The 27,016-nt window shown below is 41.4% G+C and overlaps 2 protein-coding genes across 3 annotated transcripts in view; one reads left to right on the plus strand and one right to left on the minus strand.

Moving 5' to 3' along the window:
* Positions 1-27,016, plus strand: part of JAK1 (Janus kinase 1) — a 692,496-nt gene that overhangs the window by 330,077 nt on the left and 335,403 nt on the right. The gene's annotated exons all lie outside the window — the stretch shown is intronic.
* Positions 1-27,016, minus strand: part of CACHD1 (cache domain containing 1) — a 209,706-nt gene that overhangs the window by 53,809 nt on the left and 128,881 nt on the right. The window contains exons 4-6 of the mRNA XM_049618530.1: positions 21,419-21,525; positions 3,757-3,883; positions 752-896 (exon numbers count right to left, since the gene is read on the minus strand). Of these exons, the coding sequence (XP_049474487.1) occupies positions 752-896; positions 3,757-3,883; positions 21,419-21,525 (379 nt within the window). The remainder of the gene's footprint in view (positions 1-751; positions 897-3,756; positions 3,884-21,418; positions 21,526-27,016) is intronic.

A 27,016-nucleotide genomic window follows, 5' to 3' on the forward strand; every position in this document is an offset into this window, starting at 1 on the left:
AATGTTTGGAGGCATAAATCTATCCAATTTGAAAAGGATTAGTTAAGGATTGGTAACGGGGAGGGACTCTAGAGTTTGTTTTTTTGTTGGTTTGTTTGTTTCAAGATGAAGTCAGCAGTATGGTGTTCTTCTATAACATTAAGAATAAATGTTGCATGCAGGGAAAAATCTTAGCAAGTACTAACCGTCTTGGTTTTCCAATTGGAGGTGGGGTGAGGGTAAAGCCACAGAGTGTTTTAAGCAACTAGATTAGTCAGTAAAACCTTAGGAGCTGAAAAAGTCAAAATGATGAAGCACAAAACGTCCACACGCAACAGATTATCATTAGCTATAAACACACCTGTCTCTGAGGTATCCTAGAGATTAGGACACCTCTAGAAGCCTTCCCTTATCCCACACTTCTCATAAATGTTGAGATAAAGTTCAGCCATCCACCAGCATCAAGCCCTTGTCCTTTTCCCCCCTCAGCACACAACTTCCAGTGTGAAAGTCACAGCTTATTGGAAATCTTACCAGAAGCCATGAAGGAAGAAGCACAAGACTTGGCTTGGTGGGGGCGATTGTAAAAGAGATTTGGAAACCAGAGTCGGTAGCTGCTTGCTCAAACAAGAATAAAAACCAAACCAACTCTCTTTTCCCAAAGTCATTTTAAATATGGATTTAAAAATATAGATCATAAAACATAAAGTACTTTTTGAAGGGCATTGAAGGAAGATTCAGTTGCCACAGGGGTCACTGGGGTAATGGTCACCTTATCATGTTCATCGATGGCGCTGAGGATGACCCGGGCAGCATCCTTGGCGATCTGAAGCTGGGTGTCCGTGACAGAAGCCCCATGGTCCAGGATCACTACTATGTGCTTTGACTGTGGCCGGACCGTGGAGACGTAGATAGGTCTAGAAGGGGGAGAAGCTCTCTGGGGTCAGTCCTGGTTTAGGTAAAAAGACCTCAACCTACACAGCTGTGAACACTACAGATGCGCAGGCATTTGATGTCCATGTGTTTTTCCAGGGATGGCACAAGGATGGAGAGATCAGCTGGCAAGGAGAAATGGTATTGGTGCACTGAAACACTACCTTGAGACAATAGTAAACATAGAACAGGGACTGGTAACTTAGGTCTTCCAAAGATTAAAACAACTGGGAGGAGATCTTAAGAAGCAAATTCAGTTGGTGGAGCATGTGACTCTTGATCTTGGGGTTGTGGGTTCGAAGCCCACAATTGGGTATAGAGATTACATAAAAAATAAACTTGAAAAAAGGGGGGGCAGCAAATACTTTGGGGGGCTGGCCTTTTCAACATACTTGAAAGGCAATGCTCTCAGCTGTGTGTGGTGATACTGCTCAAGGTTACCCAATAGTCAGCTACAGAAAATGGAACTGGTGGCCCTTCGGGCTGCAGAGACCGCCCAAGAGGGAGAGGACGGTCCACTCGCCCATGCCACGTCCTCCTCTGCAGACGTACAGAGTGGGGCTGTGCTAAAAGTGAGGCAGACTGGGATCCGTGAGCACACTGGGCAGCCTTCAATAGCAGGTTTGGTTTGTCTCCACCAGACAAAGCTAACCGCTTAAGAAGGCCCTTTCCTTTCTGTACTAAAGCAATTCACACAGGTCAGCCACCAAAAGGCCCCTTATCTGAGCATTTAAAACCATGCCATCAAATTTGTCCAAGCCTGCGATAGCAGCTCTCCTTGCCAGGTTTTTGTTTGCCAACATTAAGAAAAGGGGGTGGAGGGAGGGTGGGGAAGGTCCAAAGGAGAAATGCCTCCCATCAAAAGCAGGCTTCGGCTAACGTGCAGTACAGGAAGGCTTGTGAGAGAGGTTTAATGAGGTCTCTATTCACAGTTTTAAAGCTGGAACAAATTAGGGGGAGCTTAAGAAAGCAAGTCAGCCTCAAGAGAATTGTTTAGTGACACCCCTAAAACCTAGATTTTTCCATGAAATGTCAGATGCCAGTTGAGTCACAAAAGCCTGGGCACAAATTAAGAAATATAGGCAAAGTTAAAAAAAAAAAAAAAAAAAAAAAGAATCTTTCAAAATCTGGCCAAGTTTACACTTTTGTTCTCAAGCCAAACGTCCTACATTAACCCTGAAGTACCACCGTACTTTCACTAGTCAGTAACATTAAGCCAGTAGGGAAACGGAATAAAAGAATCCAGGAGAGATGGCTACAGAAATGAAAGAGAAACCAGAAAGGAAGCAAATCTGACTATCCCAACACGGACAACCATGTCAAATACTGAACTCTGCACATCTTCCAGGCAAGGTGAGTGAATTAAAAAAACAAGAAACAAAAAACAAAAACAAAAACAAACCTAGCATATCTCCTTTCCAACTCAACCCATATGAAATGAAAAGCAGAATGTGTTCACACTGTCACAATAAGTTGTTAAAAAACTGTTTTAGAGGGATGTATAAATAGTAACATTAAATGTAAAATCAGGGAATCAGTCCCCACAGCATGATTTGTATCCACGGGTTCCTTTCCACATTTCTGAAAACCCATTCCACATTTCAAAGGATGTAGAGAACTTGCAACAGTTAAGTCAAGTAAAGAGCTGGGAACAGCAATCTATGAGGGGAGGAACCTGGATTACTACTTGGCCAAGGGAAGACAGCTTTGAGGGTTGGTTTAAGGCAGATGCAGAGTGGATATGCATGAAACCTTCCAAGTGGAGGTGAGTGCTGATATTTGTGACAAGGCCCTGCTTGTCCTTCTGGACTTTCCCTCATGGGTGATTCATTAACAGCAGCATGCCAGTCAAACTATCTTCTTAGAAGTAAATGCAAATTAGATGGTTCATGGGGTCTCTGGCCTCTCCTTAGATGAGCCAGACTAGACCCAAGGTCATGGCTTCTGGTCTAGTCTCTAAGACACTGAAGTCTTCAATCAGGATGTCTAGAGAGGGAACAGAAGAAACCATACCAACAACACAAAGATCTTTCTAGGAAAAGCACAGGAGAGGTATTTTCCCTGGGGACAATTTTAGACACAATTTAAAGTAAAGATAAAGAGAGGCTAAAGGGATGGCTAATTCAGACTCCGAAAAATGGCATGAAAAACGAACATCTTGCACTAGCTCCCGATTTTCTGGCATCAAACATCTGACACTGTGAAGGGAAGCTGTAGGGATTCAAAGGGAAGTACCTTTGCCTAAGGGGTTCTGTAAATTGATGAGTCTTGTCATACAAATGAGCTCACCATTACCACCCTTCTGGCTAAACGGTACACACTCCACTCATTTCCGTGAGAAGAGCAGGGATGTTAACCATCTTCAATCCAATGTGTTCTGGACAACCTTAAAACTTCTAGTAGCTCAGATTGCATGTAAATTTCAAAAAGATGGCTAAGCGCATTGTCACAGAAAGGAAGGCTGGGAATCACAAAGTCCACTCTGAGACAGGCTATGAAGTCATGCAGGGTGGCACTTTAGAGAAAGGATTATCATTTCTGTCTCATCAAAGATGCCTGAAGCTCAAAACAACCTGGGCGCCTCCAACAATTTAATTTCTTTAGTGAATTTTTTGTTTTCTTTGGCTTGTTAGACAGCTTATAGACAAACTCTGGGCTTTATCATTTGCCCTTCCTAGCGTTTCCATAGCCACACATGCTCAGTGGTGAAATCATTTCAGAACAAGTTCCTGAAATCACAGCTTCAAGGCAGAACCATGTATGTAAATGAGGAGTCTCTATTTCACACAGATGACTCTTAAGTAGTAATTAAAACCTTAGCATTTAGCAAGCAAGTCAACATACCTACTCCGATGCTCATAGCTGCCCTTACACCGGAACTTGTGTGCTGGGAAAACAGTGAAAATTCCTTCTTCCGAACTGAAATATTGCCACTTAATTCCAGGGTTGGATTTCAGGTTGTCTGCAAGAACTGGAGTGGGGAAAATGAAATATAACCACCAAATCCACAGGTGCAGGCAGGCACTGCTCCTTGGGCATCTGTTTTGCATAAACTGCTTGTAGTATGAAGAAATCCCACTAGATCTAAGGCTGTAAATTTTCCACTAAACATTTTCTTTCTGCTCCTTAAAAAACACCCATGAATAGAAAAATGTAATGAATGCTTCAGTCAAGCGAAGCTATTATTCTTAACACTGCATGGTGACACTCTATGTCCTGGAATATTTTCCCAGCATGAATGATTCATTTGCACTAGCCTCTCCCCTCAGTAGGTTCGTCCCTGTTGGACCAGCATACACTTGCTGGCTTGGGGTACATTCTCTAATTGTGGAAAAGAGTGACATTAAAGGGCTAGTCTCCAGAGGGACTAGACCCATGACCTTGACCCCGTTCACTCCACAATGAGGAAAATAGCACAGATGGTACTTGAAAGGTCAGAACCACCATCATTCAGTAATCGCTTATAGAGTGATTCTAATGTGCCAGTACTGGGATCCAGGCTTTCCTTCATGTTATCTCATTTAACCCCTAAAACAGCTGTATGATGAAGGCAGTATTATTATTCCCTACTTTGGACTTTAGAACATATGCCTAGAGGGGCGCCTGGGTGGCTCAGTTGGTTAAGCATCCAACTTTGGCTCAGGTCATGATCTCGAGGTTCATGTGTTTGAGCCCCGCATCGGGCTCTGCACTGGTGTTGCAGAGTCTGCTTGGGATTCTCCCTCTCTGCCCATTCCCCACTTGCACACTGTCTCTCCCTGTCTCAAAATAAATTAAAAAACTAAAAAGAAAAAAAAAAGAAAATGCGCTTAGAGAGCTTAAGTCATTTGTCTAAAGTCTCATCAGTAAAGGATCATGTCGGGATTCAAGCCTGGGTGTCCTGGTTCCTATGTTCTTACCACGCGGTATCGCCTCCCTTCCTATGTACACTGTATCCCGCCGATGCCACTGACGTGCAGCAGGAATGACAGCTACCTTACCGCATGCAGACCTGTCCCCAAACCTCCATGAAGCCTTGCTTATCCTCTCCCTTCTCTGATGCCCTTCTGACTCTCTTCCCCACTAAATCAGTTACAAATTATACACTCACTATGTGTACGTTACTGCTTTATGTGCTGCAGGATACACACAGTTGAGCAAAAACCAAGCCCTGTTTCAGTAACTGATCCACCAGAAGACTTACATAGCAGGTCATGGGGCTGAAAGCAAGGGGAGGAGGAGTCTGGGCAAGGGCAAAGGCAAAGAGAAAGCGCGAGGCGCATTTGACAAGAATGTATAGAAGCTCTGACCGCCACGCGGCCACCCTGGAGTCTGGTTCAGAGGTCGGCAAACTCTTGCAAAGAGTCGCAGAGTCAAGAACTCTGGCTTTGCAGACCAAGCAGTCTCTGTTGCAATGCATCCGACTCAGCAGCTGTAATGCCATAGCAGCCAGGACACGGACAGCCGTAAGTGTGAGGGTGTGCCAATTAGTTTATTTACAAACAATCAGCGGCGAGCTGCATTTGGTCAGTGGGCCTTCAGTTATAGTGCTGGTCCCCTGACTGCACTGTGTGTGATATGCACTCCACGGAGGGCCTAAAGCATGGTCAGTGCCTCACGCTTTCAGCGATTACCCCACCAAACATACACTGAGAAAGTGCAGCGTATTTTATCCTCACAAAAATTCTAGGAGTAACAAATTATTATCCTCAAGTTACAGACCAAGAAGCCCTCTCAGAGTTTCCTGGCCTCCCTGAGGGCTCCCCTCGGACAAGACGGCAGTCAAGCACGCGTGACCACAATGCCGGTGCCCGTCCTACTCTGCCAGGCAGAGGTCAAGGTCAACACCTGGACTGAGGCGACCACGCTCTCCCTGGAGACCCATGGCTGAGGTGAGTGCATGTCACCATGGAGGCGGCTCTTTCTCTGGGGGTCTGAAGCGTTCGCCTTGATCTCATGTTAGCACTGGTCTTGAGGCAGCCCTGCCGAGCCGGCAATAGAAAGGCAAACACTGCCTTTGGAAGTAAAGCTCAATGACCTCATTTAAAAGTAACATCTGTAACAATAAACAGGCTACAGTGAGACTATTAAAAGGGGAGCCAAGGAGAGCGAGAATGTTTTAAAAATAAATCAGAATTCATACAGTGCATGATACATTTAGTCTCCCCACAAAAGATCATTTTGGTTCCTTATAATCATTCCGCCACTAGAGCGTAAGTATCAGGCAAGGTTCCTCAAACCCTCCTGCTGAGAACTCCTTTGGCATCTGATTAAATTTCATCCATTATTCGGTACTAGCAGAAGATGATGGATATGATGGTAATGAGGACCCCAGGGCCCAGCAGCAATCTATCACTGTGGTGTGAACCCCAACTGGGCCCCTCTCTGACCTAGATGTGGAGGTGACTAGAGGCCTATTTTCCACACAGGCAACCCAGAGGCAGCTTCCCCCATTCCTAGAAGTTAGTGAGGTGTTGGGGCCACTGGATAACTTGGGCCGGGGTGCTGCATGCTCGCTCTTTCCTCAGAAATGCTGGACACTGTCCAGGAAAAGGCTGGGCATACGTCCAACCTGCCGGCCCACGATGCACAGTGTTAGGTTTTAGGCTATCAACGGGTAGGACCTGTATTCGTCTCAACTGCTCTGCACACCTAACTCAGACAGACACATGTGAAGGTGGCAGTAAATGGTTTCTTCTTCCCTGGAGCTTCTGCCCAATTGGAAGCTACTACAGTCTCTGAAATCCTCCCGCATCTTACCTCTCCCACCTTCTGGTTAGAGTAGTTACTTTTCCGGGTAACTTTTCGCTCCTCCATCCCCAGAGTCGGAGATCCTTGAGGACAAGTTCTGTATCAGAGTCACCTCTGTGCCTTGAGCAGAGATGCCCAGTTCTCTTCACATCAAGGTGCTCCCTCCGTGAGAGCTGCAGGGTTGAAGTGTGCAGCATACAGGCTGGGAGCCTCTGCTCAGAAGTACTCTTTCTCAGCCATCTGTGACACGTTTGTTTTAACCAACTCTCTTCTAATGCCAAATCCAATTAAAGATCGATATCGTGACCCAATCAATATAGAGCAAGGATAACGATAACAGTGGACGCTCTGTTCTCCCAACACCACTGCCAGCGTGACAGGCACAGAAATAGGTAATTAGAGAAAAAGCCTGCTTGTCTGATGATTTCGGGAGATGATACATGTCAAAATATATCAATTGTATGTTCCACTTGTGAAGTTTATGGCCTGTCAATTATGTCTCAATAAGGCTGATTTGATAATAAGACAGTGAAAGTTTACTGAGCATCGTACAGACCAGTTTTACACACAGTGTGCCGATTTTCATAATTACTTTAGGAATTTGTTATTATATCCGTTTTACAGATGCTGAATGAACTTGCTCAAGGGCAGAGTCATGATTTGATCTAGGTGTGTCTGCCTCCAAAGCCACATGCTCTTTCCAGAGCACGACAGTGCCTCTACGAGGTCAGTGAATAGATGCTGAATGCATTGGCAATCAGCAGATTGAAAAGTCTCTTGAGAGGCAGAATATACAAATGTTGGTGTTTCTCAATCAAAATAACCAGCTGCATTAGTGTGTAAATATACAATGTGAATAAATTGCAATTAAGAAGGCACGTGACAGAAAGGATTGGACAATGGCAAGAAGACTTAAGCTAATGTGAGCATTTAATCTTGTGAGAAAAAAACAAATGGCTGAGCTGCTAAAACTGGCCCACGCCAGCTGAGCAGTCCAATGTCACGGGGTTCACCACTGACCCCACAGGCTGGCTTAGCTGGAAAAGGGCACAGACACATACTGTAGCTCAGAAGGCAGAGTCAAGCTAATTATAACACTCAGGACTCTGAGTGACACTAAGCCATTAAAAGCATATTTTAGAGAATAGAGTTTTTATGCAGCTGAGAAACTATATCACTGAGACCTCTTAATTATTCTGTAGGTGTTCAACAGATTGGAGGGGTCTTTCACTGTCAATTTGAATAAACATAAGAAAGCCCGTTGGACACAGGCCCAATGCTATTTTGCACTATTTAATTTGGGTTGGCACTTAGGAACTAGAAGAAAGATGCTGATAAATCAGAATGGACTGGGAATAGGAAGCCATGGATTTTGGTCCCATCTCTAAGACTGGCAAACTCTCTGACCTTAAATCTACTCAACTGTACAGCATCCAAAGGCATCTTTCTAAAATGCAAATCAAATCCCAACATGGCTTTGCTGAAAACCCTCCCAAGTTTCCAACTGTGCTACAACTCACATTGCACCCAAAACTGATAAGGCCCTGCACCATCTGGCCCCTTCCTACTCTCCATACTCACTTTATATATACATATATACACGTATATGTATATATATGGAGAGTACATATATATATAAAGAGAGAGAGAGAGAGGAGAGAGAGAGAGAGAAAATGAATCTTAAGCAGGCTCCAGGCTCAGCGTGGCTTCAGCCCCATGACCCTGGGATCATGACCTTAGCCGAAATCAAGAGTCAGACACTCAACTGACCCCACTCCAGGCGCCCCGCTCTAAGCTCACTTTTACCCTCTTCAACTCACTACACTGTATGTCAAGAGCTACATCTCTCAGTTCGGCAAATGTGCCAAACTCTCCACACAAGGTGATCCTTAGCCCGGAAGAACTCTTTTACCGTCTCAGAGAGACCTTCCCTGACTGCCCCCCGCCCCCCACCGCAATTATCCTCTCACATAGCTCCCTGTATTTTCCTTATAGCAAAAGTTAGTAATGGTCAGTGTACTGATTTTGTGGCTATGTTTCAGGTCTCTCAGGCAGACTTGCCATAAGCTCTGTGAGGGCAGGAGCAGAGTCTGGAGCCAAGTTCATCACAGAGCCTGGTGCCTGCCTCGTTTTAGGAAGCACTGAGTCACTAACTGCTAGATGAACCAGTGAATGATGGCATTGGCCAAGGCTCTTCACCTCTGCCCCCAATGAACTCTCACAATGTCCTCTTCTCTAGTCTCTACGTGATGGATTTGGACGAGGTTATTTCCATAGATCCTTTAGAAACCAAAGAGAAGTAAGAAGGGTAACGAATGAGGGTCAATAGGAAGGAAGGAAGAGCAAAGATTTACAATTAGAAAGAGCAAATTTCTAACGGACTTTGATCAAGTTTATGCAAAAAAAAAAAAAAAAGGAGGAAAAAATTAGTATTCTTACTTCCTAGTAACTTAGAATAACTTGGTAGTCAGTACTAAGAGATGATTATTATTGACCCAAGAGTAAGGAAAATGTCCAAATAGGACCAAGAAACATTTAGACAGAATGAGAGAGAAAATTCATATTGGCCTTTAACAAACGAGGGGGTTCCCGTGACAACTCCTTGTTCTTTAAAGGCAAGCTCTGTTCCCCAGGTCACTTTCTGTGTAGCTTTCAACAAATTTGCTATTTTTCTCTCATAGTTCCTATGTTAATTCTAGCAAAGACAAATTCAAAATACCTAATGGCTTATTTTTCTTGAATCACAACACACAAATCGTTGTCGGAAAAGCAGCTAAAAAATGTTCCTTTCCGGGGTGTCTGGCAGGCTCAGTCGCACAGCATGCGATTCTTGATGTCAGGGTCGTGAGTTTGAGCCTCACGTTAGAGGTAGCGTTTACTTTAAGAAAAATGTGCCATTCCCCTTTATAGGCGTTCTTTATTTCCCATTTATTGAGTCTCAAGATTTGTCTGCATTCAGTGTAGTATGCTGTCTGTGGAGAATTCTAACATATGGGCTCCAGATCCCATGGCCCCCAAATATTTCCCTTCCAATTTCACCATCTACATCTGACCAATTCTTCCATCAGCTTCTCTAGTCAAAATGAAACCATGTCCCCAAACTCCTTGACTGCCCTTTTTAATGCTTAAACCACGAGGCTGATGAGAAATAGATGGATTACAAATTGCTTGTAGTTGGGCTGTGACTTTGGTTTTTCCTGATGGTATTATCCACCAAAGGTAGAAACACAAAGAAATTGCTCTGTAGTAGAAAGCTTGCCTCCCACCTCAAGGAACTCTGGCCTTTCTGATGCCCAGCCCAACACTACTCAGCTAAACACACAAAGCTATCTACCTCCCACAGCTTGCCAAATATAAGATACAAGAGCTGTCCTAAATACACAGAATGGCAGGCAGGCAGGCAGGCGCGCGCGCGCGCACACACACACACACACACACACACACACTTCCCCAAAAGACCAGAAATACAGAGCACATTTCAATAATATTCTGTGCAACAGCAATCATTTTGGAGGGGAATAAAACAAACATTTTTAGGACTCCAAACCAAATTTGTGGCATTATACCCTGTATCACACCTTCCAGTTCCTACTCTTAGCTCCCTTCTAGAGCATCATTTTACCACATATTCTGGAGGAGCCATATTTCATGGACCCTCAGACACTGTTTATATGTTCAGGAGTGGTAGGCATATTGAGTATTTGGTCATGTACCAGGCACTTTGCGAAGTCTTTTATACAGATTATCCCAGTTAATTCTCATTACAACCTTTTGAGGTAGGTTTAATTTAGCATTCAGGTAACCAAGGCATATAGAGGTTAATCTTTCAAGTGTCTGACAGCTAAGCAAGAGCCAAACAAGAGTTGAAGGCTTCCCGTGGAGCTTTACCAAAGAGATATTATTATTCCCATTTTAAGCCAAGCATATTCTGCCTCAGGAATGGAAGAGTGACCCTAAGCTCTGACCCCTGAATGGGCTCCAGGCCATGTAGCCCAGTGATTCTTCCACCACAATGACCATGCTAGTAAAAGGCCACTGCCAAACTTAATGACAGCTGACCCAGCTAATCCCACTGTATTTACTTCAGTCTAATATGAAGGAGAGAACATCCTCAAATCTCTGGTTCTGCTCCAAACTCACAGTTCCTTGTATCCATTCTAGGTTATCTACATAATGCAAAACTAACCATTCCATTCTGTCCTTGATTCGGTTAAGACAGCCTGGTCATGGGCTCAGAGAATCCAGAATAAACTTCTGGGGCAATCTAGGATCAGTGTAGGACTTACTACTCTATCCCCTTCCTTTTAATAGACCACACCCAGAGGACCCAAAGGACCAGGTGATCTCCAAACATTCATGGAAAGGGTAGGAGAAACTTTGAACAGAGTTCTCAAAGCCTAGCTGATTGTCACAATCAGCTCTTGCAACCTACGGACTCCCAAGCTTTACCAAGCACCATTTTGAGTGGCCAGGTCTGGGCTGGGTTTTTGGACAAAGCACTCCAGGTGACTCTGACTGGAACAACTGGACCAACACATTTAACTCCATTGTCCCATCTGTTTCCTTAGTTCTACTTTCTTCCTAGACTGACTGTCCTCAGCATATAAACATTTTCAAGTTTCCCTAACTTAAAAAACAATGAAGTTTCCCTAACTTAAATGATTAGCAATAGCAGAAACAATAGAACACTTCCTTCATGCTATCTCTTCCCTAAGTTATCAGGGACCTTTCCCCTTGTTCGCAGCCAAACAACTTGGAAGAGTGATCTACAAAGATTCTCTGCTTCTTGCCATCTCATTTATCCCTCATCTAGCCATTTTGCTTATGCCATGGCCATCTCTCGACTGCCCCCTCCCACTTTTGGAAAACATGTAATAGTCTAGCCCAGTTTTCTTTTTCTTCCAGGCTAACTACACTTTCGTCCACTCTCCACAAAGCTCTCTGGCTTATGCTGCTTAAAAGTCTGTCAGCTTGTTGACTCCAAGCTAAAAAACAAATCAAAACCAAACCCAACCAAAACCCAACTCCTCAGAGTAATATGCAAGTGGTTAAAAACCAGCTTAGTGTTATCTTCATTTCCTGTTACTTACTCCCTCTTATACAATGATACCGATTGTGCTGGCTGCACTTTTTATAGATTTCTAAATGGGAAATGTACTTACCACATGCATATCACCAGGATAATTCCCGTTGTCTTTTGAGACTCAGCTCAATCTTAGAATCTGGGCTCAAGTGCTCCAGGGTACCTTTATCATTATAGCACTTAGCTGTATGGTAACTGTATTGTCTGTTGATCTTCTCCTTCCCTTCACTCCCCTCAATAAATACATATATAAAACTGTTTTTAAGCTTTGAGAGTAAAAATTCTGTCTTGATTACTTTGGTGTCTGCCACAGAAACTAGCATATATAGATGCTACCTGAGAGAAGCTCTTTAGGAGGAAGTACAAGGAATGAGTCATAGGTTGGTTCTGGATCTCACGCTTCGGTGACATGTAAAATGAAGCTGCTGTTAACTGACACATGGAACATGGAGAGGGAAGAGGTTGGCTTGGAAGAGTCTAAGACTATGGGTTTGATTTTAGACATAAAGAGTTTGAAATGTCAGTAGGCAGATTACAGGGATGGAAAAATCTCATCTTAAGCTGTCTGTGGTAGGAAGCCCATTGGATTAGGAGTCAGGACACATAATGTTTAGTCATCTCAATACCAACAATTTGTTTGACTTTACGTAGATCAATTGGGCCTGTTTCTCATCTATAAAATGGACTGGATACTTGTCTTTGGTATCCATGGTAAGAATAAGATGAAAACATGAGATGGTTTATGAGGTATTAAGAAGCAGAGCAGATTGATTTTCTTGTGTACATTGTGTGTTTGGACTCACCATAGTTAGTATCATGCAAATGTAGGATGATATTATTCATGCCCATAGTCTGTGTCATTCTATATACCTGGGATATTTATGTCTGATTTGCTGTGAAGCTAAAGAAACCAGCGCTACCTTGCAAGCAAATTACAATCACATTCTTTTCTTCACTAAGGTCCTTCAAAATGCTTGGCTCTTCCATTATAAAAACAAAAGCACAAAGCAAATCCTAGTCTCTCCCTCTTCCTTCCTTCCTTCCTTCCTTCCTTCCTTCCTTTCATTCATTCATTCATCCATCAAAAAGCATTTACTGTGTACCTGCTATGGGCAGGTCACTAGATCAGGAACTCAACGAATAAAAACTAAATGAAAAGGAGCAGAGGATCAGGTAGATATTCAAGATAAAAAAATTCAATTTCTAAGAATGTACCATAGAGTAAAATAATAAAGAAGAGTTGTAGCTGGGCCAACATGACTCTGAATGACAGCCCCCCAGCCTGCAAGCTCCCCCTGAGGTGGCTGAGGACTCCACTGAGACTGTATCTCAGCCCAACTTCTCCCACCGCTCAATCCCACTTCTTTCCTTTTCCCGCAGGCTGCCAGTCTCCATGAAGCGTGCCCCTAGTGAACCCAACCTGTACAACCGACAAGGAATTCTACCTATAAGAGTCAGGAAAGATGACAGAGAAGTTGGGCCCCGAGGAATGAGCAATATTTTACAAGTCAGAGAAGGCAGGCACTGTATTTTAGGATCAAAACAATAACATAAGCTAAAGTATGGAAGAGTGAGAGAGATTGGGGATTTGAAGAAATGAAAGTGATTCCCTGAGGGTAGAGGGAAGAGGAGGAGGAGAAAATGGAGATGAAAGGCCTCTACTTTATCTTACAGGTGAGTCATCAGAGGTTTTTGAGAAATGGAGTTACAGAGCAGATGTTTGCAAAATATCTATGGTGTACAGAATATATTGAAAAAGAGAATAAAAGCAGAGAAACCTAATGGGAGGTTTTTTATATTAATTCTGTATTTAATTCTATATTCTATATTAATTTCTATATTAACAGAAAGGTCTATGAAGATCTAAGTTTATTGTCATTAGCAGTGGAGAAGACAAAGGGATTCAAGACATATCTTTGAACTACGGATTCTGAGCCAGGTTGCCCCTTCAGTGCAAAGGGGACAATGAGAACTACATCACAAGTCAGCATAATACCCAGGAAGAAGCACACATAGTAAATGCCTAGTGAGGGGTCTTGTACATAGTAAATGCTTAACAATATCCACTCACTCACACTCTCATTTGATCACCAACTCAAGAGAAATCTGTTAAAACCTGGAGAAGTACTAGGGGGGAAAAGGTGAGGAAGAATTCCCAGTGTGACCAGGATGGAGGTGGAAATAATCGTGATAGTGAGCCCAGACTGGGGAGAAGTTTAGAGAAAAGTGAGCTGTCTGTTTAATTTTTGAGGTAGCAGGGTGCCTGGGTGGCTCAGTCGGTTAAACATCTGACTCTGTTTCGGCTCAGGTCACAATCTCATGGTTTATGAGTTCGAGCCCCACGTCCGGCTCCAGGCTGACAGTGCAGAGCCTGCTTGAGGTTCTGTCTCTCCCTCTCCCTCTCTCTGCCCCTCCCCCTCTCACTCTGTCTCTCAAAAATAAATAAATAAACTTTAAAAAAATTAATTTTTGAGGTAGCTACAGAATAATCACAGAGACATGTGTGTCTTAAATTTGGTTACTCAGTAAAAAAAAAAAAAAAACTCAAATAGGCCACAGCTGGAATGAGAGATTTGGAATATTTCATAGCATGTGGTAGGAGCCAAGGTGCTGGCTAAATTGAGAACATTTGGGGAGATAACATTTAGAAGTGAGGAAGGTGAGTAAGAGAGGACATGTGGGGACATCTACCTGAGGAAAAGGAGCTTAAGAAGAAAAATGAAAAGGACTCAGAAGTAAACAGGTAAATGGTACAGAGTAATTTTATAGAAACCAAAGGATGACAGACCTTCAAAAAAGAAGTTTACCTGTCAACTACTACACAGGGGTCAAGGAAAACTGAAGAGGGGTCACCTGGAATCCCTCCAGGGGAACAATGATACAGTTAAAAAAAAAATTGGGACATTCTAAATGTTAAACTGGGGCAGACTGGTTAATTCAGGGATTTTTTTTTAAGTTTATTTATTTTATTTTGAGAGAGAGATAAAGAGGGGCAGAGAGAGAGAGAGAGAGAGAGAGAGAGAGAGAGAGAGAGAAAATCCCAAGCAGGCCCTGCACTGTCAACACAGATCCCAATGCGAAGCTTTATCTCACAAACCATGAGATCATGACTTGAGCCAAAATCAAGGGTTGGACACTTAACCGACTGAGCCACCCAGGTGTCCCTACTTCAAGGATGTTATACAATCATTACCACCATGATCTAGAAGTATATTTATTCACATATATACAAAGAAATGTTCAGGATATATTTGTTAACTAAAACAAAAACAAAACCAGGCTGTATCATTATGATATGTATTATGAGAGAAGATGCATATGAGAATATATGCAACTAATAAAATCTTCTGCAATCAGTATAAAAGGGTTGTTGTGACAAACTATAAGAAAGACTAGTCTTTGCAGTAGCACCCATTATAGGGCTGGAACTTGAAGGGGAATCAGTGAAGAAAAGAGGCCTCTGTATACTTAATTTTGTATATACGTGTACACACACATGTAAACTGAATCGCATAGCCTCAACAATCTAGATTTCTAAGTGACTGAATAGTTTTTTAATAGTATTTTTTTAATGTTTGCTTACTTTTGAGAGAGAGATAGAGAGAGAGTGGGGTAGGGGCAGAGAGAGAGGGAGACAGATGATCCAAAGTGGGCTGTGCACTGACAGCAGTGAGCCCGATGCGGGGCTTGACCCCACGAACCATGAAATCAGGACCCGAGCTGAAACTGGACGCTCAACCGACTGAGCCACCCAGGCGCCTCTAGATTTCTAAGTGACTGAATAGTTTTTAGATGTTATATGAATAATTATCACATCTCTTGTGACGCTAATGCAATCATGAAGCTCGGACAGTTAGGCATAAAAAGAAACGAGAAATTCCTAGTTTGATTTTTATTCTCTTATTTTAGGTTTTGAGATAGAACACAAGCTTTTCATTGCATTGGCATTAGCATACTGAACAGATAATTCCCATGACATTTTAAAGAAGAGAGAGAAGCCTACAACACACAATCTTTGGCATTCACAGAAGGATGCAGTGAAGCCCCTGAAAGTGGCAACACAGGCCCCGGTGCCCACCTGTGCCTCCGGCAGCATGTACCGCTGTAACCTGACTTACAGATGCCCTTACGCCCCGTGAATCCCGTTTCTCGATGGAGACTGCGATGCTACCAAGATCGAAGTTTGCAACTTCAAATGAGGTCTTTAAATCAAACACAATATAAAAAAAGTCCAGGCACTTTTTCTTTTGGCAAGAAAGACTAACTCCCCCTCTGCTCACACCTCAATTGCATAACTCAAGGGAGCAAGAGGCAACTTTCCTTGGACTCTTCAAATAAACTCTCTTTAGGGATCAGGCTACACACAAGAAAATAGCTCAGCAGGAATTTAAAAAAAGAGAGAGACAGGGAGGGAGGGAGGGAAACTAGGGATAAAAGCAAGAAGGAATCTGAGCAAAACATTACCAGCACCATAATGTAACGCATGAACTGTCAAATGCTGGTTGCCTGAATGGAATCAGGGACAAGGAGTCAGTTTAGAAAGCAGAGATCTGGCAGGGGTAGGTTTAAGAAAAAGAATATACATGTGTGTCGGATGGATGGACACATGACCTAGTTTTGGCTAAATAAAGCTAAGAATGGTTTACAATTTTTGCGAGTCTGTTTCCAGCTAGTCTGAAAGGCAGTCTGAAACTGTGTTATCAATTAGGGACCCATTGACGGATTATATACAGTCTGAAAGGGCCCGAGGCTGGACATCTTACAGATGTAAATATCAGACATGCGATAGCCTATGAAGTCCATTAATTCTGCTCTGAAAAGGGGCATGAGCTGTAGAGGAGGAAAGGGGGGGCCTCTGAGGTCACCCTCCACCATCTACCACTCCTCTTAAATTACAAATGACTGCTCAAGAATGTGGACTTTGGGATGCAGCCACTGCTTGGTGGAATGTCACAAAACTTCAAATACAAGCAAGTCAGTTTTCAAATACCTGAATATTGCCAAAAACTGCTTGTAAATCTAGCTATGTCAACGGTGCCGAGAACAACTCTCCTTAGGGTAGTATGTTACACTTGAGTCATGCTTTTAGAAATATCAGAATTCAAGATCTGATCTTTAACCATACACCTCTGTCCTCACCATCTTCTTCCTCCCCTTCCTGATTTTTTAAACTCCCTCTCCCCTCACTAATAACTACTGTAATGAAACAGAACTCTGTCAGGATTCCCAATTATGTGTTCAGAGGAGTTCTACTCTAAAACCTCAGTTACAGAAGATAATCTCAACGTAACGAAGAGGTCTTCAATACTGCTTCCTCTGGCTTTGCTCTTGGCCAATGATCTTGCTTCCTAAGTCTCTTGAGAAAACAATATCACAAAGAATGGAATGTCCACTACCTTGATCATTATAAGCATCTCTGCACACTTGCTCTTCCTTCCCTCCTCTTATTAAGAATGAACACTGTGCTTTTGGACCCTCTCCTTGGAATCCCACTATCTCTTGCCTAATCAAGGAAAAGGCTCCAGCAATTGTCACTCCTCTTGCTTCTGGGTCTTTAGCTTTCCTCTACTGGATCCTCCTCTTTGGCACACAACCATGCTATAACTCCTTTCAATTTAACACTCTCTTGACTCCACATGGCACTCCAGCTTTCCTTCCTTTCAGCAGACCCTGGCAGTTCATGTACTTACTGTTTCCAGCTCCTCTCCATTTTTAAGAGCTCGAACTAACCAGGATCATCCTATCATTCTAGTCTACTGATCTACCAAACAGCCCTCATTCAAGTTCATTGATGAGCCCCCCCCCCCCCCCGCCCCCCGTTGCTAAATCCAAGATCAGGTTTCTTAGCCTTCATCTTACGGGGCCTACTTAACCCAGTTGACCTCTCCTTGCTTCTTGAAATACTTTGTTCACTTGGCTTCAAGGAGATGGCTCTCTTGGTCTTCTACCAGATTGACTTCCTTTTCACATTCCTTTACTGCTTCCTCTTCATTTCAGTGACCTTTAAGCAGTAAAGTATCCCAAGACTCAGTCCTGGACTTCTTTTCCATTTTATCCACGGCTTCTTGCTAGATGACCTTTTTGGGTCTCATGATTTAAGTATTACCTATACACAATGAATCTCAAATTTCAGTCTCTAGTCTGACCCATTCCCCAGACTCCAGACTTGTATATCCAACTGCCTAGACAACATTTCTATGTGGATATTCTATTCTTTCATTAAAAAAATTTTTTTTAGGGATGCCTGGGTGGCTCAGTCAGTTAAGTGGCCGACTTTGGCTCAGGTCATGCTTTTGCCATTTGTGGGTTCATGCCCTGCATCAGGCTCTGTGCTTACAGCTCAGAGCCTGGAACCTGCTTCAGATTCTGTGTCTCCCTCTCTCTGCTCCTCCTCTGCTTGCACTCTATCTCTCTCTCAAAAAATAAACACTAAAAATTTTCAAAAAAATAAAACGAAAAAATTTTAAAAATATTCATTTTTGAGAGAGACAGAGAAAGAGAGAGAGAGAGAGAGAGAGAGAGAGAGAGAGAGAATCTGAAGCGAGCAGGAGAGATGCAGAAGAGAGAGGGAGACAAAGAATCTGAAGCAGGCTCCAAGTTCTGAGCTGTCAGCACAGAGCCCGATGCAAGGCTCAAACCCAGGAACTGTGAGATCATGACCTGAGCCGAAGTTGGACGCTTGACTGAGCCACTCAGGCACCTCTCCATGTGGATATCTAATGCACATTTCAAACCCCACTTTTTTCAAACTGAAATGTTGATTCCTTGACTGTCACCAGTATTCTCTATCATAAAAAATGGCAACTGTCATTCTCATTGATAAGGCCAAATACCTTGGAAGTCCTTGCCAGCTCTTCTCTTACTCTCTCACACATTCCCCACCCCATCTAATTAATCAGCAAATCCTAATGGTTCTATCTGCAAAACACATTCAGAATCCAACCACTTCTCACCACCTTCACTGTTGCTGCACTATTAATGCTATGGCCACCTGCCACCTGGATTTTGGGATAACCTCTTAAATGGTCTCCCTGCTTCCACTTTTGCCTTGCTATTATGTATTCTTGCCACAGCAGTGATAAACCTTTTAACCTAAGCCAAGTCATGACTCTGCATAAATCCTTTGTTCCTTGCCCTCACCTGTCTCCACCAGGACCTCCTATCTTATTCGCAGCAAAATCTGAAGTCCTTATAAGGGCCAGTAAAGTAAGGTCCTTGGTGATCTGGCCCCCAATTGCCTCTTTGGTCTCATCTTCTACTGTCAATCCTCACCCACTGAATCACACTTATAGTGGCCTTCTTGCTGTTACTGAGCACACTAAACATTCTCCTAACTCACACCCTTTGCCTGGGATACGTTTCCTCCAGTTATTCTTATGGTTTTTTCAAGCCCACTTATTCAGATCTCACTGATGAGCACTTTTATAAAATAAGAAGACTCCTCCCTCCTCCCCCCCCCCTCCCCAGCCCAAAGTACCACTGTGTCTCATCCTTACATTGCTTTTCCTCCATAACATTCATCATCAGACATGTATATTTCCTTGTCCTTTTAAGATTTATGTCCCCCAGCTCCCAGAATATAAGCTTTTTGCTTTGTTTATAGCTGACCTAATACAAAGGAAAAGTATTTACCCATAGAAGGTGCTCAATAGGTACATACTAGGACTATTAATGATGGAGATATATCTTAACAATACACTCATTATTAGAAACAATGAAAACATATAAAATAAGGCAATGAGGATGGAGCCCTGGCTGCAGCAGCTTCCAGATCCTCCAAGGTCTGGCCCACTGAGGTGAGAGATCCTGGCAGAAGAGTGTTGTTCTGGCTCCCAAGTGAGCATGCACCACCCTCAGCCTGGCCCCAGCCTGCACTTTCTCAAGTCCCAGTCACCTAGCCAGGAGGGTAATGGGAGTTTCGTTTAGAACCTTAGCACCATACTGAGGATCTATTATCAGATATGTATTATGAAAGGTACTCTCTACCAGAAAGGACTGAAAATAACACCGGAAAATAGTGTGTAATTCCTTATTGCTTTATTTTTTTCCTTGTTATACAAAGCAATGCATGCTTAATTTAAAATTAAGAAAATTAATAAGGAAGTAAACATATCCCACTATTCCAGCACTAAGAGGTAAGTATTAACATTTATGAGTGAGCCCTTCTGTATCTTATGTATATAAAGAAGTAATGGACTATATTTTTTCCTTATTAATTCAAACAGCCCACAAGTTAACATATATTGTAAAAATTTTTAACAAGATGTGTATTTCTGGGACACATTTATATCTGATCCTATTCAAAAAGTGCTAATTCAAACTCAAGTCTTCAGACCCAGCAACATGTCTTGTGTTACTGAGCATATGGGAGGTAAAGAGGTAAGGAGTGAATCTGGAAACTAGAAAATTCAAGTTCCAGCTCTGTGCCCTGTGCCAGCTATGGAATCTTCCATAATTCATTTTCTCTGTCCACTCTATGCTCTTCCCTACTCTTTTTTTTTTTATGGAAAATATTTTCAGTAAACTTTTCTAAGAATTAACCCCACTTGCTCCAAAAGGCCTCTGACCAAAAAAACCCAAAAACCCAAAAAACCAAAAAAATAAAACAAAAAACCCAAAAACAAAACAAAAAACAAAAACAAACAACAACAACAAAAACCAAATCCATTATATATTGCTCTAGACAATATGTGCTTGGCATATTTAGGTTGATCATTTAATTTAGCCAGAAGCTGGAGTTTTAATATCCTTAAGCAAGAGAAGGCTTATAATTCTTCCTTTCCAGGCTTACTTAGATTACTTGGTTTGTGTATACAACAACTCCCAAAGACCACAAGTCTCCCCACGGACCATGACATGGGGTCCTAAAAGTAAATATTCTGTTCCTCTATCTTCTCTAGAGTTTTACATATCTGCAAGAGACCTGGAATTTCGGAAATACAGTTCTTCATGTTTAAGGATTAGATCCTTCATCTATCCAATAATAAGGGAAGTCTTAGGATCTCCTGAGCCTCAGATTTTTCTTTGGCAAAATCTGAGGATTGAAGCTGGTAGATGATGTCTAAATTTTATTTCTAACTCTTAAAAGGGAAGCCTTTAGGTTCTGAAGCCCATCAACAAATGTACATAACAAGACAAATAGGGTGAGAAATATAGACTGGAATGCCAGGACAAGATAGCAGAGACACTATGTGCCTTTGGAACTATATATAACTATATACGCACAGGTACCCTAATAGTTATTACTGCATTTGAATAAAGTGCAACTTCAATATATAACATCCTGGCACCATTTCTTAGAAATGCTTCCTCATCATCCTTTCCAAAACACCAGAACAAATTAAAAATTGTAAATAGGGAATATAAATTCAGCACATTCTAATGTAAAGATGGGTCTCTAAAATAACCTTTAAAATAATGAGTGTAAAACTCCTAATAAATGAGACAATGGATTCAAGAGTCTAGCAAGGTATATGCCATATATATACTATACAGTAAACACTCAATACAGTTCAGCTGGATTTTCTTTTTCCTTTCCCTCTTCCAAGTGTCAACTTCCAGAAAGAAATATCCAATTTTAAGTATATGATATTTTCTGTTCAAATCTTAAGGGATAACATCTAAAGCAATACATTTATTCAATGTGAATGTGGTGAAATACAGTTCACCTTTATAAGCCAAGAGATTACTGACCTGAATTTAAATCTCGTCCTGGATTGAAGGCCCGGCTATTAACAGTAGTAGAAAGTCGATCACAACTAATTGTTCTAGATACATTGGTGTTAAAGTTCCCATCAAATCTGAAACAATAGAATTAGCAATATTTACTTAGCGGTTATTAAATTCAGAAAAACCAACAAGATAATTCATACTGCATATGAACAGTAATAAACAGTATATTGTTTATTGTATTGTATTTATTATATATATCCAGCTCATAAACAGTAAATTGTGATTTAGATTTTAAATATTAAAAAATATCATTTCAGAACAATATGGGAAAAAACAACATCTGCTTCTAGGAGGCTTTAGAAGTCAAGTTCAATTCTAAGGAGATTAAAAAATAACAATCCTTTGACCCAATTCTCTCCCTAATGAATTTGAGTGAGGCATTATTGATAAAATCATACAGAAAACAGATTTGACAAAATCAGACAATAATTTTAAAAATGCAGACTTAAGCTCTGATGTAATATATGAAACAATTCTTTAAATTATCTTATCTGAAAACCAGTGATCAAGAACAAAAATAGTGAGTAATGAAGGAGAAAGAACGTTTGGGGCTTAGGCAACATCTAGACCTGAATCCCTGCTCTGTTCAATTTTCCTGAACCTTGGTTTTCTTATCCAGGGAAGAAAATTAATAAAAAAAAAAAAGAGAGAGAGAGAAAGAGAGAGAGAGAGAGAAAGAGAGAGAGAGAGAGAGAGAGAGAGAGAGAGAGAGAGAGAGAGAGAACGAGAACAAAGTTCCTCTCCTGGTATAGAACACATAGTTTGTACCTTCTGGACTATAATATAAATAAAGTCAAAGCTTTTTTGATTTCCAGTGGTAGTTCAATGTTAGGGTTAGGGCTAGAACAATGTAAGTACTCTGGTTAGTTGCTGATCAATAAACACTAATGTAATCAATGACTCATTTGCTACAGCAAACAGCAATCTGCAAGAAAATAAGAGGAAAATGTACCATCTCATTCACATACACTCCCTACAAGTTTTTATTCCCCCTATGAGTATTTTTAAGTGAACTTAATCCAGAAGTAACAAAAGCAAAAAACTTTGAATTTCTAAATAACTCATTTAGGATTTCATATACTGATAAGACTCATGAAATTTCTAAGAGTCTCCCCTCCAAACTAACTTAATCTGAAATTAGAGTTTTTAAAATTAATGTTAAAATGTGTACGTACATCAATTTATAAATGCCATTAATGAAATTCCATGAACACAGGTAGAAAAACTATATGACCCGGAAGAAACACTCCTAAAAAATCAAGATCCACTCAATTATTCATGTGAACTTTGAGGATCTGTCGATCCCATTTCACAATATATAAGAATTATTACGTTAAACTGATTGTATAAGCAAGGGGACTAGGTCTTCACATGGTGTGTTGGGTTCTAAAACAAAAGTTAAACAGTTTTGTTTGGATACATATCATCTCAAAGGAGAAAGTAACTGGATTTTAAGAGACCTTTAGTTCAGCCTCCAACCCAGTAAAGAATTATATCTTCTATCAACATTGTCAACTGTGGTTCCAAGGACACAGTTGCTTCACCAACGTGGTTGCTCTTCCTTGGACCTGCTCCAATTTGTCTAGACAAGAGATTGCTGCCTCAAAAGCCACAGATGGAGAGGAAAGAAGAAATTAATACATCGGCAGCTGTCTGTGTGCATGCGGGCAAAGCAACATAATCTCACTAGCCCTCTCTCGCAGCATTTCAACATCTGTGCCGCAGGAGTGGCACTATACAAGGAACTCACCTGCTTGCCTTGCTCTAGATAGCCACATAAAATCTATTCCCTCACAAACTTTTTAATAAAAGACACGATAACGTTTTGGGCTCATGGGCTGGCTATACAGTCTCCATCACAACTGCTAAAACTCTGTCACTGTAGTGTGAAAGCAGCCAAAGAGCATTCACAAAGAAGGAGTATGGCTGTGTTCCAAAATACCTTAATTTTCAAAAACAGGCAGGGTGCCAGACTTGTTTCACCCCTGGCCCAGATCAGGGCAGTCCAGGAGAATTCTCTGTAATGATGACAATGTATTATTTTTGCAGTGTCCCGTATGGTAGCTACATGCGGTTGCTGAGCATTTGAAATGTGCCTAATGTAACTTAAACACTAAATTTTTAAAGAGTTTTTAAATTCCAGTTAGCATATGAAATTTTCTATTGTATAATTTTAACTTAAATGTAAATCATCACTGAGTAGTGGCTACCATTTTGGACAAGTGCAATTATCGAAGCTTCTCTTGATTATTTACCCAGTCTTCCTTCAAGTCTTTATTCACTTATTATTTTCCCAGAAAGTCCTGTCCTAACTGTGGATGGTTTCTCATTCTATGCCAAGTGCCTCCATCTTACCTCAAAGCATCTGCCATAATTTTAAAAAATATTTTATTTCAGAGAAAGAGAGAGGGCACAAGCTCATTATAACGAGCAAATTATCTTATTTTTAATTTTTATGTTTTTGCTTTTTCCATATATCAAATAAAGACAGGTCAAGTTAGAGGTGAGATGCCAAAGGTTTTGGTATGGAAGGCTTCTTGTGTAAATCCTACCACATGGCACTTGAACTCCCAATTCTTTCTAAAACCTTTTCACATATCTGAGAAGTCTTAGTTCCCCCAATGGGACTCTAAGTTACTTGAGGATTTGTATTTCTCTCTCAGGTCTAACACTCTGTTGGTAATGTGTGGTATTCCATAGATTCTTATTGGTGACAAATGAGGAAGGGCAGAGAGCTAGTCACTGGAAAGCTCTGGGTATTTTACCCAGTCATATTCATGGAACATCTATGATGAACAAGGCACTGCCACTGTGGCAAAGCATGGTTATGTCATGGTCAGTAGCATGGACTTGAGCAGTAACCAGACCTGCACTGGACTTTGCATTTAAATTCCATCTTGCACATAACTTACGTTTTCTAAGCCTCTGTTTTTCTCATCTGTAAAATGGTGATAACAATAGCACCTATTTCATAAGGTGGTATTAAGAATTAAATCAGAAAATGGCTCTTAAAAGCCTGTCACATAGTAAGCATTTAATAAGTAATAAGAACTACGAATGGATGGGTTAGTAATGGTAACAGCAGCTACTAAGTGTTCATCATATGTCAGGCATATTCCAAGTATTTCACACGGATAAACTCAATGTGATCCTCACAAAGCCTAAGAAAAGTACTATTATCATCTCCATTTGAATGCCTGGAAACTGAGGCAAGCAATGTTAAATCAAGAAGCCCAAGGTCGCAGCTGGGAAGCAAACAGAACCAAGATGTAAACATACACTTGAGCTCTCCTTCATAATGAATACGTTACAACATATCTCAATAAATCAACAAATAAATCATCCTTAACATTATCTAAAATAGCTGAAGTAGAATTCAATTCTCTCAGAGGAAAAGGTTACTCTGAAAGATTGTAGGGCATAGGGGAAATCTTTGCTTTTTACTTAATAGAAAATGACAGTGGCTAAACATAAGGCTTCACAATGAATGCATAGCTACAGAGAAAGAGTTCTCTACTCACAAAGATAAGGATTTAGAGGAAAAGGAAGAAAATATTAAAGGCAGGTGTTCTTTACTAATTGTTGATAAAGTGAATGCTCACTACTGGCATAGCTATGAAATTGGCCATTAGGGAGTTGTTTTTTATTATTTCATTCTAGAAAAGCCTCAAGTTCCCCTCCCAAATCCGAGGGGTTTCAAGAGAGTCAGTGGATAGGAGAGCCAGCATGTACATTCCTTGCACAGAGAAGAGATACAGCAGACCTGGTGCCAGCTCAAACCAGTTTTCTCCTTTTCCTGGTACTAAACTCCTCTGAAAGAAAGACCCTGGCATTCTGAGAACCTTGAACAAATGGCTTATGTACAACAAAGGTAATAGAATGAAGACAATACCAAGAAAAAAGACTGCACCAAATTCTGAAAATTCTCAGGGCAGTTAACATAGGATGCACAATGCCACAACTGTAGTTTTACTGTAAATGTGGACAAGACGTAACACTGAAACACAGCTCAGGAAAGCCCCAACTGATGTGTGCAAACACACAGGCTTCCAGAGACCAAACCTGATCCAGACCTGATCCAAAAATAAAATGTAAAATACCTGAAGAAGTTCTTTTCTCTGAAGGAATCCATAGAACAATCCTGATGTCTTAGCATTAAGTAACCACCTTGCAGGAGAACCCCAGCCAGAGGGCAATCTGACTTGTCTTGTTCGCTCAAGGACAAGAGGGTTCTGAAAGTTTAGCAGGAACGGATGAACAGATTGTTACCTCATTTTGGAACGTGATTTAATTCTTGCTCCCTGGGTAACCTGAATGAAGTGAATGCTGGTGGTTTTAAGTTAATTTTCTCCTAGTAAGCCCCCACATTCTGATATTTAAAGAATTCAGAGACCTGTCAACCACTCTCTTTCCTCCTGCTTCCTGCTGGATGCTATTCTTTAAGTGGTAACAGTCTCTCAGTAGTCTCAGTTGTCTTGAGTTCCTTTACATGTGCTGAACCTCAGCCATAGAGCATGCACTCCCCAGCTGGGTTAACACTGAAGTGCCCAGAAATAAACCTCACTCTGCTTCTGTCTCTGCCTAGACTGCTGACCTGCCAGTCAGGTAAGGAAGCAGGTGTCAACAGGGGGCTTAGAGATACAGGAGAACAGTGTGTCCCGAGCTGCTGAGCCAGCTAGGAGAAATCGTTATAAGAGCAAAAACCCTGTGATTATCTCTTCACCCTCCACTCGCCCACACTCACTAGTATCTTCTCTTCTGGACTCCAGATTCCTCCTGGACTCTAAACACAGGAGTAAAACATGCTTGGCCGTTATATTAGCCACCTCCAGATCCCAGAGAAACAGTTGCCTTGACTACGATGGGAATGCATTTTATGCACCTGTGACTCTTCTAAATACTATTTATAAAAAGAAACATACTACTCACCCTGATTTGGGGACTATGAGAAACATAAAGTTACTGCTTACAATACTTTATAGAAACATGTCAGTTATGCTTAAGGGTTACCTACAAGATTTTTCATTGAGAAGTATATTAGCTGCTAGTCACATTTATAGTATTCCAGCTTTATGGAAAAGGTCAAGTACTGGTAAAATCATAGATTTTCGTATAAAATGAGCAGGGCAATTCAACTTTATATCTGTACTTTAAAAAAGGAATTTATAATAAGAGAATGATCCTATCTAAATCTCCTATAGACACTCACTTGAAAAAAAGGAGATATTGGATTATGACTGCTTTCTATACTTATTTTCATAAGATAAAACCAGCGCCTGAAATTTAGTTTCAAATAATTCTATCTTTCCTATGCCTGTAAGTTTGAAAAGGGAAAAAAAAAAAAAAAAACTTCCTTCTGGATTTACTTTCATGAACAACTGATCGAAACTGCATCCCGAGGGAGAAAACAGAACTGTGACTCCCACTTTGATCTCTTCCCCATGGAGAAATTCACTCCCTGCCTGGCTTGCAAGATGTTCATTTGATTGACGTTTGCTCTGATGTGCAAACTGCTTTGAACTTCAGACATTTAATTCCCATCAGGCTGCAGTCATTTTT

The sequence above is a fragment of the Panthera uncia genome (assembly GCF_023721935.1).
Source record: "Panthera uncia isolate 11264 chromosome C1 unlocalized genomic scaffold, Puncia_PCG_1.0 HiC_scaffold_4, whole genome shotgun sequence".
Classification (NCBI taxonomy): Eukaryota; Metazoa; Chordata; class Mammalia; order Carnivora; family Felidae; genus Panthera; species Panthera uncia.